The sequence below is a fragment of the Penaeus vannamei genome, chromosome 20 (assembly GCF_042767895.1).
Source record: "Penaeus vannamei isolate JL-2024 chromosome 20, ASM4276789v1, whole genome shotgun sequence".
Taxonomy (NCBI): Eukaryota; Metazoa; Arthropoda; class Malacostraca; order Decapoda; family Penaeidae; genus Penaeus; species Penaeus vannamei.
The window spans coordinates 365,454-380,453 of record NC_091568.1 but is presented as its reverse complement, the minus strand read 5'-3'; the positions used below and the strand labels follow the sequence as shown (position 1 = coordinate 380,453).

The window sequence follows — 15,000 nt, the reverse complement described above, 5'->3', positions numbered from 1 at the left end:
CTGTAATTACACAGTAATGTGGAGTAAAGCATTAAAACTTTCTATTAGCAACTTTATGACTGCTCAGAGGCGTGCATATCATAAACAATGCAAGTGTGTATCGTTTTATAACTGAACTTTTTTTTTTATTCTCTTATTATAATTGCAACTTGTCTTGGTCCTTGAGAAGCTTGTGTCATGTATGATTGCCATTCAAATTAATGTCCCAACAGCGTGATTTGACCTCAAAGTCCTTTCAACAGCAGATGAGTGTAAATGTTTCATGTATCATTTTTGCTTTAGCATGTCATCATTAGAAACATAACCCTGAGTCATTAGGATAGAAAAAAAAAAGTCATTTTTTTCTAGATGCAAATGAAAAGCTGATGCCAGATCAGTATCAAGTATTTTTTTTGTCGTAAATCTGTTACACATTAGATTCTTTAACTTTGTGGCTGTACAATGATTGCAGAAGTATTCACATTAGATATTTGCATTTGGTTGACGCATTGTAATGTTGAGTGATAAAAAGTATTGCGGCACTGTCATGTCACGCTGCAGACAGTATGTGCACCACAATTGACTTACTAGAATATAAAGAAATATGGTATGTATCCAAAACCAATGACAGTCTCTGACATTAGTCAGCTTACACGGTAATTTATTCAAACAGAAGTTGCATATTATGCTAAGATATTGCTGGGTTGAAGGTAGGAGGAGTGTCTCTCTTGTAGATGCACGCAGTAGAGTTAGACAATGCACCCCAAGCTCTCTTCAGACCCATACATTTACCTGAGGTTATTGCCAATTATTGTAAGTAAGTCAGGTGGTTTAGGTCCTACTTATTTATCTTACAGTTGTGAGTGTTTTATCATTCTTTATTTATATGCATGTACATGGTGAGTGGTGTTGAATATCTGAACAGTATGAAGAAAGCAATTAAGAAAGACAGACTGTTGACATTTTGAGTGATACATTGGTTCAAGGAGAAGCATTTCTCTCACCGTCAAAATGTCTTAGGCTTCAGCAGTAGCGTTTAATTAGTGTAGTATAATCCAGCTTCTGCATTTGTTGTATTCATTCACATTAATCACTCATTAGTTGGTGTTTAGTCATTGCTGGCTGGTTGTCTTTGTTTTATGTAACTAATTAATTATTTTGTTCATTTATCACCTAAGAGTATTTATGGTTAATATAATTCAGTACCTTCGTACAAGATGCTGTTTAGAGTCCCTTTCATAACTTTTTTTTTTCTTTTTTTTTCTTTTTTTTCTTCAATGGTAGAATTCGGATCGTCCCCCTCGCCTCTCTCTTCTCTTCTTGTTCTTTTCTCTTATCCTTGTACCAGTTCGTATCTTTATTCCTATTCTTATTCCTATTCCTATTTTTTTATTCCTATCCTTGTCCTTGCTCCTCCTCTTCTTCCTTCTGCCGTTTTTTCTTTAGAAAGTCTCGCTAAATTCTTGCTTTTGCTCCTTCCCATACATAGAGTCCTGTTTATCTGCATCTATACAGAGAAAGTATGCACAAAGATTTAACATAGTTTTCTTTATAAGAAAGCTGACACTTTGCAAAGGACGGAAGAAATGTCTTTGGAGGAGAGATTTCTGTTTTGCTGATTGCGAGAGTTTAGGATATATGTTGGTTATTATTCTGTGTTTAAGCAGTAGATGGACTTTGTTATATAAATATATATATGTACATGTATGTGTGTATATGTGTGTTTATAAGTACACGTACATGTCCACATGCTCACACACACACACGCACATGCACACTCACACTCACACTTACACTTACACTCACATTTATATTCACACATACACTCACACTCACACTTATATTCGCACATACACTCACACTCACACTCACACACACACACACTCAAACACACACACACACACACACACACACACACACACACACACACACACACACACACACACACACACACACACACACGTATATATATAAACGTACACATATCACATGGAGAAGCATTTACAATGAAAGATGCAATGGAAGTCAATCTAATGGCTGTCACAAAATGAGTAAAGGTGTGATGACTCGTGCTTGAAAGAGAACCCTCACTCTGTCACGTAGTACTGACCAATGAAAATGTTTCAACAGAAGTGTAAGCAGTCTTGTATTGAGGAATAGATGAACGACAGTGCTGTTTCAGCAAGAATGTTTATAAATCTTTATACATGGACAGGGAGCTTTAGTCAGTGCTACAGGTTATATGTGGTCTGTGAATGTGGAGAAGCAACCAGTTAGTATATAATTTATTTATTACTCAAAGATGGGAGATATTTTTGCTGTTCTTTCTCGGCAGTGGAAAAGCATTATCTCGGGGTAGTAATGGTATAATGGGAGTACTTTATTTGGTGAAAATATTACTGTGTCTTTAGTTCATCTTCGGTTCTTACAGAATGAAATTATATTTTCATCTTTTTGCTTGTATTTATTATTATTATTATCATTTTTTTCATGATTTCCATGATTAGTTGTACGTATGAACTATACTTCATGTACAACTTATATGCATTTCTGAGAAAATGGAAACAATGATCTCTACCATAATTCGGTGTATAGGATGTGTGTGTAGAAATGGACAATAGTATTTTCAGCAGAATTTACAGATTCTTTATTTAGATTATGAAGATTTCTTGATCACTTGTTCACGAGAATCTGACGGGCCAGCTACTTCATGTTATATGATAAATGAAAACAACTAATATGTCTTTTTTATTCAGTCATTTAGTTTTTGTAATTGATTCAACAGGAAAAAAGGGCAGGAATGAGCAAGTTTTTTTTTTTTTTCCAATTTATGATATTCTGTGATTTGTTTCTTGTCTCAAGAAATTTTAGGGATGTTGTTTTAACTTCTATGACCTTGAAAATCACTCAAGGCACTTCTCACTACAATGCCTTTCCACAAATGTAAATATTATTTTACAAGTTCAATCTATCTTTTCTGTCACTTGTTTCTGTGGATGTTACTCAGGCAGTAAATACATTCTGAATATGATGGAAAATCTTGTTTCAGCTTCCACTGCACAAAAGATTCCACGTAAAGTAAGAGATGCATTTATGTACATTCTTATAGATGATATTTAGATACCTATTTAAAAGTCAACAGGTTTCCCTGCTTTTATTGTATTCAAATCATCTCCTTAAGAAGAGGACAACTGTGTTATCTCGAATGTTATATTTATTCCGAGTCTTTGGATATACCTGAAATGCACACGTTCTCACTTGAGAAAAAATTATATAGTTCACTTATCCACTAACTGTAACATTCCTTGATATTATTCCTTTTGGTTAGTGCAAAACCATCACTTTTTTAAGAGGCAAATGATGTAATAGCTACTGATTAGAAGGTATTTTCATTGACAAAACTTATTTTTTCATCTTTTCAGAGTCATTGCAGGAAAATAAATTATATAAAGATAAATATTCCTAACACATCTGTAGCAGATTTAACCTACTGTTAGTCATATTGACATTCTCATTCGCTGATTAGGCATTCTGTCCTCATGCACAGGAATACCACCATCTGTCTTATTCTGAGGTTATGGATTTTTGTTGATAATATTGTGTGAAAAAAAATTCAAACTGCAACTAACATGTACAAAATGGTGCCACATTATACTTTTGCTATATTATACTAAACCTCTGACCTTGCCAGTGACATCAGCTTGACTGTACGGATTCTGATGAAGGCAATTTATAGCAGTAATTCGGAACTTATATACTGTCTCCAGCTGTTGCAAACTGATGAGTCTCAATTTTTATTGTACGGTGTTTATCGGGTTTTGTTAGTTCATACCTTGTGTTAACAGTATGTTTTTGTTTCTTTTTCCAAAAAAAGTATTGAAATTTAGAATACATTTTTGAAAATAGTGTAGGGAACATTTCACCAAGACTTTCATATTATGATTATCATTGGACTTTAAGATTGCTAAGCTCATCAGAATCATAGACCACATCACCATTTAACTACAAGACAGCTAAGGAAACTTCTGTCAAATCAAGTGTCGTAAAGAGCCTCTTCTGTGGAATCAAAAGAGGCGTATTCTTGAAATGTGCTTAGCAGGAGTCCTTTGTTCTTTATTGTTTATTTCATTTGGGTTGAAATCTTGTAACTGTTACGTGCATATATCCATACGTATTGTGTCACCGACTATACGTCTTCAAAAGTGGAGAGTACGCATTAGTGTTGTCTTGGTTCAAGGACAATTACTAAGCGGTTCATGACAGTGGAGTGTGATGCTGTCCTGCCATCAAGTGCCTTACCTCATGACTCATGAAGCATGAACTGTATCAGACTAAATAGTGCATATTAGTGCATGATATATATTATTACTACTGATATTCTGTACATACGGAACATTTCCAGTTATGTGCCTTATGCTTCATTGTAACACATTTTCTTTTCCATTTGGGATGTTATGTAAACTAACAGTGATAGATATTTTGCTGGTTCCTTCTGATCTCCATACTTACTTATTTACTCTGTATAACATTCATAATTATCCAGCATTAGTCATTGTACATCAAACTCATACAATATGTTTTCCAAAATGTTATTTTTCTTTCACTTTTGCTAAGCATGCTTGAAGAATGCAGCTCTAAGTCACAATGCATATCTTCCCCCGTTGTCTGGGTTGCTCAAGTGGCCCGGCTCTGTATTTATACTTTTACTGTAGAAATAAATAAAAGTAAAAATCCACTTCTGTCTTTCAATTGCATTCCAGTCTGTTTTACAGGATACTGAAAGCCTGATGCTGTCACACTAGCACTTTTTCCGTCAATTTTTTGACAATTTTATTTAACATAAATACAATCAATCACGAATATAGCTCTTGGTTTGACTTTGCTTGGCTGAAAAAGTTGACTGAAAGGTTTTCAGACGGAAACGGTCATTATCGTCTGACTGGAGAATCGACAATTTGCTAAAAAATGGGAAATACACTGAAAATTGTCAAAAAATTGACGGAAAAAGTGCTAGTGTGACAGCACCATTATTATAGTAGTATCAGTTTAGTCAATAAAAGAATATTTTATGGAGAATAATCAACACAAATAAAAATTTTGGTATTTTGATTCTTCAGATAAAAACTATACAAAATATATCAAGAAACCTGTCAACACGACAGTTAAATATACATAATACATGTGCCATTATCATTCCTTGAAAAACTACTTACTATGTAAAATAGCTTTTGAGAAAGAGATACAATTACATTTAAAGATTCCAAAAGAAAGAAAAAAGGTTCTAAAAGGTGTATATATTCAACTCACAAGAAAATACAAGAAGTTAAAAAAACAAGCACAAGAAATGTGAAGGGAAAATGGTAAGATTTGAGCCAAGGAATATTCTGTCATTATTATAAACGCAAAGGCTACGATGTCGTCTAATAGTTAAGGTCTAAATAAGTAGTCTTACGTCCTCGCAGCGGCCACAAACTGCATTATGAATTACAGATGAACGCAATTTCTCAATTTTGTGGTTCAACTGGTAAATAATTAGGGTTTTCTCTGCTGAAGAATGTATTTGTGCTGGTTCGGTTCTCGATTTATTGAAATTACTTGTTCCTTTTAGAATTTTGGAAGCTATTGCTATACATTATGTAAGCAACAGTATTCGATGGAACTTCAGTTGACTATCGCATTCATTTTTCTTTTACTGTTGCAGTAACATAATGTTAATATAACTACCATTTAAACTGTTTTTGTAGTACCGAAACATTTTTTAACAATTCGTGATTTAAAGGAAGTTTCATGCGAGAAAAAGAACAGTCACGATATATTGCACATTTTTAATGTAAAACATTCAAAAGTATTTACAAGAAACGTATAAATAAACTATAATAAACAATAACAACACAAGATAGACAGAACAACAATCCGAAATCAAGAGACAGAAACAAAGAAAAAAGAAAAAAACACATACAGGCGTGTGACTAGTCGAATCTCGTATCTTTGGACAGACAACCAAATACAAAAGACACAAAGCAGGGACGGCCATATGCAATGCGTGTTTACAGACCCAGTCACGCGCAGAAGTAGTCGCCGGCGGCACTTTATATGAGCACATCTGAAGTCAAAATGATTGCCAAACACCGTCTATGCATGCAACTCATTCCTATGGACAGTTTGTGTATTCGTGTGCGCGTTTGCTCTGTGTGTGTGTGTGTGTGTGTGTGTGTGTGTGTGTGTGTGTGTGTGTGTGTGTGTGTGTGTGTGTGTGTGTGTGTGTGTGTGTGTGTGTGTGTGTGTGTGTGTGTGTGTGTGTGTGTGTGTTTCCGTGCTTTACCGTTTTAATGACAAGCTGTCTCAATATTCACAATATTCATGGAAAACGCCCTTCCTCGCCACACTACTACAGTCTCTCCTCCCTCTAAAAAAAAGGCAGATCTCCCTGGCTCTTTTCCCTCTTAGAGGTCGACGCCGAACTCGTTCTTGAGCCAAGGGTACATGTCCGGGCACTCGTAGCAGGTGTGCAGGTACCTATCGCCACGGACGGCGCGGTTCCTCAACTTGCAGGACTTGGGGATGTTGCAAGCCTGGTCTTCCTGGGGAACCTGGGGGGAGGGGGGAGGGCCGGAGGTCAGTCAGATATGTACGTGTGTATTTGTGTATAAGTGTTTGTGTATGTGTTTATGTACGTATGTATGTATATTTATGTATATGTTTGTATGTATGTATATATATATGTATACATGCATATATGTATATGTATGCATTTAAGTATGTGTGTGTGTGTGTGAAAATAATATATATATATATATATATACATATATATATACATATATATATATATATATATATATATATATATATATATATATATATATATATATATATATATATATATATATATATATAGCAACGACATTTAAACGCTAAAAAAAAAATAAACACGAAAACAACAACTATACCCAAACAAATAAATAAGTAAATAAATAAATAAAATAACATGTATAATAACAAACACTATCAAAAATAAACAAATAAATAAACAATATATAGTATAAAAATAATAAATAAATAATTGAATATATAATACATAGATAAATAAATAAATAATTTAAAACATAATATATAAACGAATAAATAATCTAATATATAATATATAAATAAATAAAAAAATAAATTAATATATGATAAATAAATAAATAAATAATATATATATAATACCAAACAAACACTATCAAAAAACATATATTCCAAAAACTCACTGTCTTCGAGCACTTCCAGGGTTCGAACGAGTTGAGCTGCGCGTTCGGAACGGGTTCGCGCATCCACTGAATGAGCTCTTGATTGTTAACAACCCACACATCCGGGAGTTTCATCACCTCGTCCAGGAATCTCTGCGTGGGAACCAAAGGGAATTTAGCAAGTACGTGACCTAGTACTAGTCATATATTTTATTTGGTTTTGTTGATTTTTTGTTATTTTTTAGGTGCGGAGATAAGGTATTTTGTTCTCGTGTTGATATGTTGTTTGTTTTTCGAAGAAATTTGTCAGTAGCTTAGCAAATATTTGCATTTTACTATTAGAAGCATATATTTACCTGCATTCCCTTCATGTTGTGCTTGACCTTAAACCAGATGGTGTGGAAATATAGGCCTAGAGGTGCCCTGTTGCTGTTGTAATGGCGCTTGAAATTGTGCATCAGCATTTCGTAGACTTCCTCGTCGTCGGGCAGGGGCGGGCACTGGTCCATCATGGCACAGGTGTATTCCTGCAAATGTGCGTAGTTGAATTAGGAGTAGGGAAAGGACGGCAAATTACGTTGTTCTCTCGTTCTCGATTTGTTTTTTGTTTTTTTTTAGAGTTATCGTTCTTAATCTTTCCTACTCTCTCTCTCTCTCTATCTCTCTCTCTCTCTCTCTCTCTCTCTCTCTCTCTCTCTGTCTCTCTCTCTCTCTCTCTCTCTCTCTCTCTCTCTCTCTACTTTCCTTTCCCTAACCCTCTACCAACCGCCCTCTCTCTCTCCATCTCCTATTTCCCCTTTCTCTCTCTCTTTCCTTCTTCCTCTCCCTCTCAATTCTCCCTTTCCTCTCCCCTCTCACACTCACTCCCTTTTCCCCTCTCCCTCTCTCCTTTACGTTACCTACCCCTGTCTGCAGCTGGTTCAGCACAAGCTCCCAGATGCCAGGGAAGGGCCTCGATGGGCACTTCTGACCAGTACCCAGGCACTTGTGCGGCATCTTGTAGTCCAGGGTGTAGGGCCAGATGGGCGGGTTGGAGAAGGGCGCCGCCATGGACGAGTCGTACACGAAGCCAAACTCGCGCATCATAATGAACTGGCGATTCCAGCCCACTCGGAGGTACGGCACGCGGACACCTGGGCGGGAGGGAGGCGGTCAGTTCAGTTGGATTAGCGGAGTCCTAGCTTTTCTTTGGCCTTTTCTCTGGAGTGGTTCGGCCTGTCGTTGGCATTTCTAGTTGTCTTACGTGTTTTGTTTGAACTGTATGCTTACGTGGGGCGTGTGAGGTGGGGGTTATATATACACCCCCGTTGCTAATGCCGTTCATAAGAGACACATTTAAATTACAAAATAATGATAAAGGGAAGATTATCTACTGCGCGGGGGAAAGCATGAGAAGTAGGATATAATATACCATGTCGTTAGTGCCTGTGTGTGATACGGTTTACCAATAAGTGGAATTTTCGTTCATAGTAAACGCTTGGAATAGACTGGAAATAATAACATATTGAACTACGTGGGAAAAAATGCGAGAAGTAGACTATATACCCTAATGTGGTACTACTGACAAACAAGTGTATGTTCAGAGTCGCAAATAATTTCGTTAGTAAGGAACAAATAAAACAGACAACAGAGGGGGAAATCTGGCATGAAGTCAAAAGAAAAATGACAGGGACTGAAAATCTTAAAATCTCTAAAACAAAACAAAAATAAATAAATAAATAAAGGGGTGAGGGCGCAAAATCTGACATACCTTTAGAGAGAAAAAACTACAGAAGGAATTTGGAATAACCTTACACCTTCAAAAAATAAACAATCACTGGAAGAAAAAACAAAACAAAACACCCTATTTAGAACCAAAATCCCACGTAGGGAAAAGAAAAACAACCCGGCATCTCACCCCACAGGTCCTCCATCCTGACGCCTCCGAATCGGTTGATGATGTTCGCTTGGCCAACGAACTCGTCGAACCAGTCCTCGATGGTCGCGTTGTTGCTCCAGAAGCTCTCGGGGCCTTTGTGGCTGCGGCGAAAGTGGGGCTGAGGATCTCTCGCATGGCACGGTATGATTCGCATTTTATTAGCTTTATGTTATTTTGATGGGTGTTTATCATTGCAGTTGTTTGTTATTTGTAGGTTTTAAAAAAATGTATTATCACTTTTCTCAGTGTATTATTCACTCTTTCTTCCCAATTTATCTTTGTTTTAGTTTTTTTTTTTTTTTGGTAGACATTTATTCTATGTGTATTATCATCATCCTCAGTTGATTATTTAATCGCTCTTCCCAGATAAATATTTTTTTAAATGTACAAATAATTTTTAAAAATTCCCCACAAGCAACACTGTTATTTTTGTAATCATTCTGTCGCATTAACAAACACTTACCTAACCCCACTTTACCTTAGCCTTAACCCAAAATTTACCTTAACCTCCCCCCCCCCAAAATTATTTATAAAAACAACTCCGAGATACTAACGTGATCGAGTGGACAGCGATCTCGTGTCCATCGTTCCACAGCTTCTGGACGTACTGGTAGTTCGTGTACTCGTGCGAGACGTAGAAAGTGGCGTGGATGGGGCAGCCGTTGGGGTTGGTCCTCGACTCGGTGAACAGCTGGTTGTAGATTTCCCAGTTCTCGTAGTTGACGGCGTCGTCGAAGGTGATGGAGATGACCTGGGGGACCTGGAGGGGGGAGGGGGGGAGGGGGTTCGGTCAATGGCCAACCCGCGGAGGAGGTGCGGGTAAAGTCGTGTAACAGTAGAGTATTTGGGGGAAAAATGTGCGGGTAAAGTCCCTGGCGTGTAAGAGTAGAGTATTTGGGGGAAAAAAAGGAAAAAAAAATCCCGCCGAAACAATAAAGTTTGTGTTGAATGGAATTGTATTGATGTAAAAGCTTTTAAGGATTGTTTAATAGGCCAAAAAGGCACATCTTTGGGAGACTGTAAATATTAATCAAAAGTATGAAAGCCATACAACTTAATAATAATGAAAATAATAATATTGATATTTATAATAATAATAAAGGTAAACCTAGTAATAAAGATAAAATAATAAAGCTAAAAATAATGATAAAGCTAAAAATATTAATAAAACTAAAAACAATAATAAAGCTAAAAATAATAATAAAATTACAAATCAACGAAAATTACAAAAAAAAAAAAAAAAAAAAAAACATTCAACACACAATCCACTCGGCCAAGAACCAAGGGCCCCAAAGTGGGCGTCCCGAGAGAGGGCCCCAAAGTGGGCGTCCCGAGAGAGGGCCCCAAAGTGGGCGTCCCGAGAGAGGGCCCCAAAGTGGGCGTCCCGAGAGAGGGCCCCAAAGTGGGCGTGCCGAGAGAGGGTCCCTCACCTGCGCCGGTTCCATGTTCCCAGGGATGAGCGTTCCGTCACGGGAGCAGAAGCACCAGGGCAGCGTGCAGTTCTTGTAGTCGCAGCGGGGGGCGGCGTTGGGGTCGTTCTCGGCGTCTGCGGGAGGGGGTGGCGTGGCTTTAGGCGTGAAGGTGTGGGCGTTGGGGAGGGTTTTCGGGTGGGCGGGTGTCGGGGTGTGAGTGTGAAGGGTCGGGTGGAGTTTTAGGTGTGGGTGTTAAGTTGAATTTTTTTTAAGGGAGATATTTCGTAGTGGGTATTAAGTTGATTTTTTTTTTTAAGGGAGATATTTCGTAGTGGGTGTTAAGTTTATATTTTTTAGGGGAGATATTTCGTAGATATGTTTAGGATATTTGTAAGTTGCTTTGTCGCCGCATCGGGGAAGAAAACGGATGATTCGAAATTTACTCATGTAACTATTAAAAAACCGACTTACTCTCTCCATCAAAGCCAAATAACCTCCATGTAATTATATAAAAAAAAACCCGCCTTACTCTTTCCATCAAAGCTAAATAATCTACATGTAATTATATAGAAAAAAAAGGCTTACTCTCTCCATCAAAGCAAAACCACCCACGACATTTAATCACAATATATATATATATATATATATAGATAGATAGATAGATAGATAGAGAGAGAGAGAGAGAGATACATACCGCACCATCCTTCGTCAGAGCCGTCGTAGCAGTCCACTTGTCCGTCGCAGAAGAGCTCCGACGGCAGGCAGGTCTTGTCGGCGCACGCGTACTCGCCGTAGCCGCAGATGGGCTCGTCGGTGTCCAACAGAGGCTTCGGGGTGGTTAGCTCTGGGGGCGAAGTTGTGGGGGTGGGGGGGTTATTTGGGTTGGGTTGGGGGGGGTCGGATGTTGTGAATTTTTTTTTCTTTCTTTTTTTTTTTTTTTTGGTTTTATGGATTCGGATGTATTTTTTTTTTTTTTTTTTTTAGGTTTTGTGGATTCGAATGTTATAATTTAATTTTTTTTATCGATGCAGAAGTTGTAGTTTATTTACGTATTGTGGATTCAGTTGTTATATTTATAAAGAAATAAGTGGGATCACACACTCCGACCTAACCTTTTTTCAAATAAACAAAACACCATCAAATTCAATAACATAAACCGTATTCCATTCTCGTTATGAACACGGTCAGACACCATCAAATTGAATAACATAAAACATATTTCATTCTCGTTATGAACAAGGTCAAACGCCATCAAAAAAAAGAAAAAAAAAAAAAAAAAAAAAAAACAGGTATTTCACTCTCGTTTTGAACACGGTCCCAGTATGAACACAACATTACGTACGGATGTGGGTGCCGCAGTTGAACACTTTGGACTTGAAATCACAGATCTGGCGGTCGATGTCGAACAGCAGGCCGACAGAGCACTTGAATTCGTACACTTCGCCATCTGTATGATAAAAAAAGAGAAAAAAAGAAAAATAAATAAGTTTGTGTTATCTGTATAATACAATGAATAAATAAATGAATAAAAAAGGGATATGTTTTGTGCTGTCACTGTCATTTGTATAATAAAATTGATTTATTAATAAGATTGTCATTTGTATAATAAAATGAATAAATAAGTAAATAAAATATATGTTTGTGTTGTCATAGGTGCAGTATGGGTTGTTAGGATGACAAAATCTTGAAGAATATAGAGTTATAGAAGAAAAGGAGAGGATTATACGTTTATGGAAGAAAAAATTAGAGCAATATACGTTTATAGAAGTAAAAAGAGAAATATGTTTTTATGGAAGAAAAGTAAAGCAATAATCTACGTTTATGAAAGAAAGTAAGATACGTTTATATAAGAAGAAAAGAGAATACACAATTCCAGAAGATAAAGAAAGAAAAAAACAAACAAAAAACAAGCCAAAACATTGCCATATTTCACCAGCCGATTCAAGTACCACCACAAACCACTCACCGAGACAGAGGTAGTACTTAGCACACTCGCTAAGGTTTCGCACTTTCTCAGGATCTGTGTTGGGGTTCCTGTAGAACTGCCCGTTGGCGATGCAGGGCACGTTGAGTCGCAGGGCACGCTTGTTCCGCAGGAGGGGGTGGTCAGGGTTCACCGCGCCTGTTGGGGAGAAGGCAAAGGCCAATTTAGGTTGGGTGGCGGGGCTGTGCTCATGTACCTGGTGTGACTTAAATACCTGATATTGGGTTATACTGGGTTGTATGAGGGATTTGGGTTAGACTATGTTGGGTATTTGTGTTAGGTAGTGTGCGGTATTTGGGTTAAGTAAGCTTATTTATATTAGGTTATATCAGGTAGATGGGGGTTGTATCAGGTACTTGTATTAGGTCATATTAGGAAACTATATTAGGTCATATCAGGTTTTTATGTTTAGTTGTTCTAGGTATTTGTATTAGGTTATATTAGGTGATTAGATTAGGTTATATCGGTTATGCATTTAAGGTTATATCAGATATTTTTAATATGTGTGGTGCTAGGTATGATTTTATTAGAGAATATGTCATTTGTGATGTGTCAAAGATTTATTTTTATACCTAATGTGTAAATCATAACAGTAGGTAATCATTATTAATTCATCGTTACAAATGTGAGTCTCATTGTTATCATCATTATTATTCCTATTCATCATGCTTTTGTTTTTATAATTGTGATAATCATTAGGATACTATTTATGTTATTGCAATCATCATCATCATTATTATCAGTATATCACAGGTTTTTTATCATTGTTCTTGTTATCATCAGCTTCATCATTATCATCGTAACTTGTAATTATCATCAAAGATATTGTCATCAACAATTTCAACGCTTGTAGTTATTATTTCCACTGCAAAGAATAACAAGAATTGGATATCATTAACATAAATAACATTTAAATTACATTATTATATTACACCTATATGAAAAGAATAGTTAACAGTACAAATGAATGTTCTCCCAAATATTTAGTGTAGCGTGTCTATACATTTTTAGTTAACATGGACTTTGCTAAATTAATACCGATTTTTTATTCGCTGTGCATCATAGGAACATGTATAGTAAAACCTATTGTAATGTCTGTTCATTGCTATATTGCATGGCATCTGGTATTATCTTGCTACACCAAATATACTTTCCTACTTGGGTATACAGTCAATTTGGAGGACTGTGAAGTAATATGTTGCTTTCCGTTACCGTTAAAATAGGTTAGGCCGCCGCCACCGTTCCGTCTGACTGCCTTAAACAAGAAACTCGTCTGTTAAGAAACTATTAGTTGCGTATATGTGGGTCGACCCTTCCCTTGCGAAATTAAAAAAAAAGAAACTTGAATTCCCGCAGTGTTGGAGCAACTTGAAATCACACGGTGCTAAAGTCACTTCAATTTCCGCGGATTTAAAGCAATTTTTGAAATCACTCTACGATAAGGCAATACAAGATGGCGTGTCATCTTCCGACGAATCATCTTGACACTTCCTCCAGTGACTCGGCATTTACTCTAACCGTAAAGGAAAGAGAGAGAGGGGGGAGGGAGGGAGAGAGAAAGTGAGAGAGAGAGGGGAGAGAGAAGGGGGGGGAGGGGGGGAATGAGAGAGAGAGGGAGGGGGAATGAGAGAGAGAGGGAGGGGGAATGAGAGAGAGAGGGAGGGGGAATGAGAGAGAAAGAGAGAGGCAGAGAGAAAAATAAGAGAGGGAGAGAGAGAGAGAGAGAGGAGGGGAGGGAGAGAGAGAGAAGGAGAGATAGAGAGAGAGCGGGGGGAGGGAGAGAGAGAGAGAAACAGATAAAGAGAAATATATATATATATATAGAGAGAGAAATATAGAAAGAGAGAGAGAGCTTCATTTTCACCGGCCAAATGTTACGGTTCGCGGATTCATCGCCAGAGCCTCGAACGCGCTTGTCACCCGCCCCTTTGGGTACTACCGGGGGGGGGGGGTTACGGGGAGGGAGGCATCAGCGAACACCAGATTTTTAAATGTAATTTAGATATAAAGTTGTTCGCAGTCTTTCCTGACAGATTTGCCACTGGCCTACCTTCCGGGTCACAAAGCGCTTGAGGTTGCTGCAGGCGGTCGAGTGGCCGGCGGTGCCTTTGCAGACAATTAACCGCCATTTTAGAAAGTGTTTAAAGAGCGATGACGGTTTGTGTGGCTAAGAAGAGAGAGCGCGGCGGGAAAGTGCTCAGCTGAGGAGCGAAGCCGAATTCTGCGATTCTTTGCGGACTCGAAGTGCAGTGACTCGAAAAAGCCTCACGGATCTCTCCCTCAAGTTACACGTACATAAATGCATACATGTATATGCACATACACGCATGCAGTCATACATACACATTTAATACATACATGAAAATACATATACACGCATGAAGTCATACATACATACACATAATACATACATACTTATATAATACGTACATACATATATTAGATATATACAAAACACATACAAAACATACATACACAAAT

General features: G+C 37.4%; 2 protein-coding genes across 2 annotated transcripts in view; one reads left to right on the top strand and one right to left on the bottom strand.

Moving 5' to 3' along the window:
- Positions 1 to 4,714, top strand: part of LOC113817638 (cyclin-dependent kinase 4) — a 9,866-nt gene extending 5,152 nt beyond the window's left edge. Inside the window, exon 6 of the mRNA XM_027369692.2 lies at positions 1 to 4,714. This exon is cut by the window's left edge and continues 1,468 nt beyond it. The gene's annotated coding sequence lies outside the window, so the exon portion shown is untranslated.
- A 1,070-nt stretch (positions 4,715 to 5,784) lies between these two features.
- ChLD3 (Chitin and LDLR binding deacetylase 3) lies at positions 5,785 to 12,657 on the bottom strand (the record flags this gene model as incomplete). Its single annotated transcript, XM_070134638.1, is given in 10 exon segments — positions 5,785 to 6,569; positions 7,227 to 7,358; positions 7,562 to 7,732; positions 8,109 to 8,338; positions 9,103 to 9,224; positions 9,678 to 9,883; positions 10,554 to 10,669; positions 11,230 to 11,379; positions 11,878 to 11,982; positions 12,502 to 12,657. Coding segments are annotated over 10 exon segments (1,535 nt in total), but the record flags the coding sequence as incomplete, so codon positions are not given.
- Between the last annotated feature and the right edge of the window lie 2,343 nt (positions 12,658 to 15,000).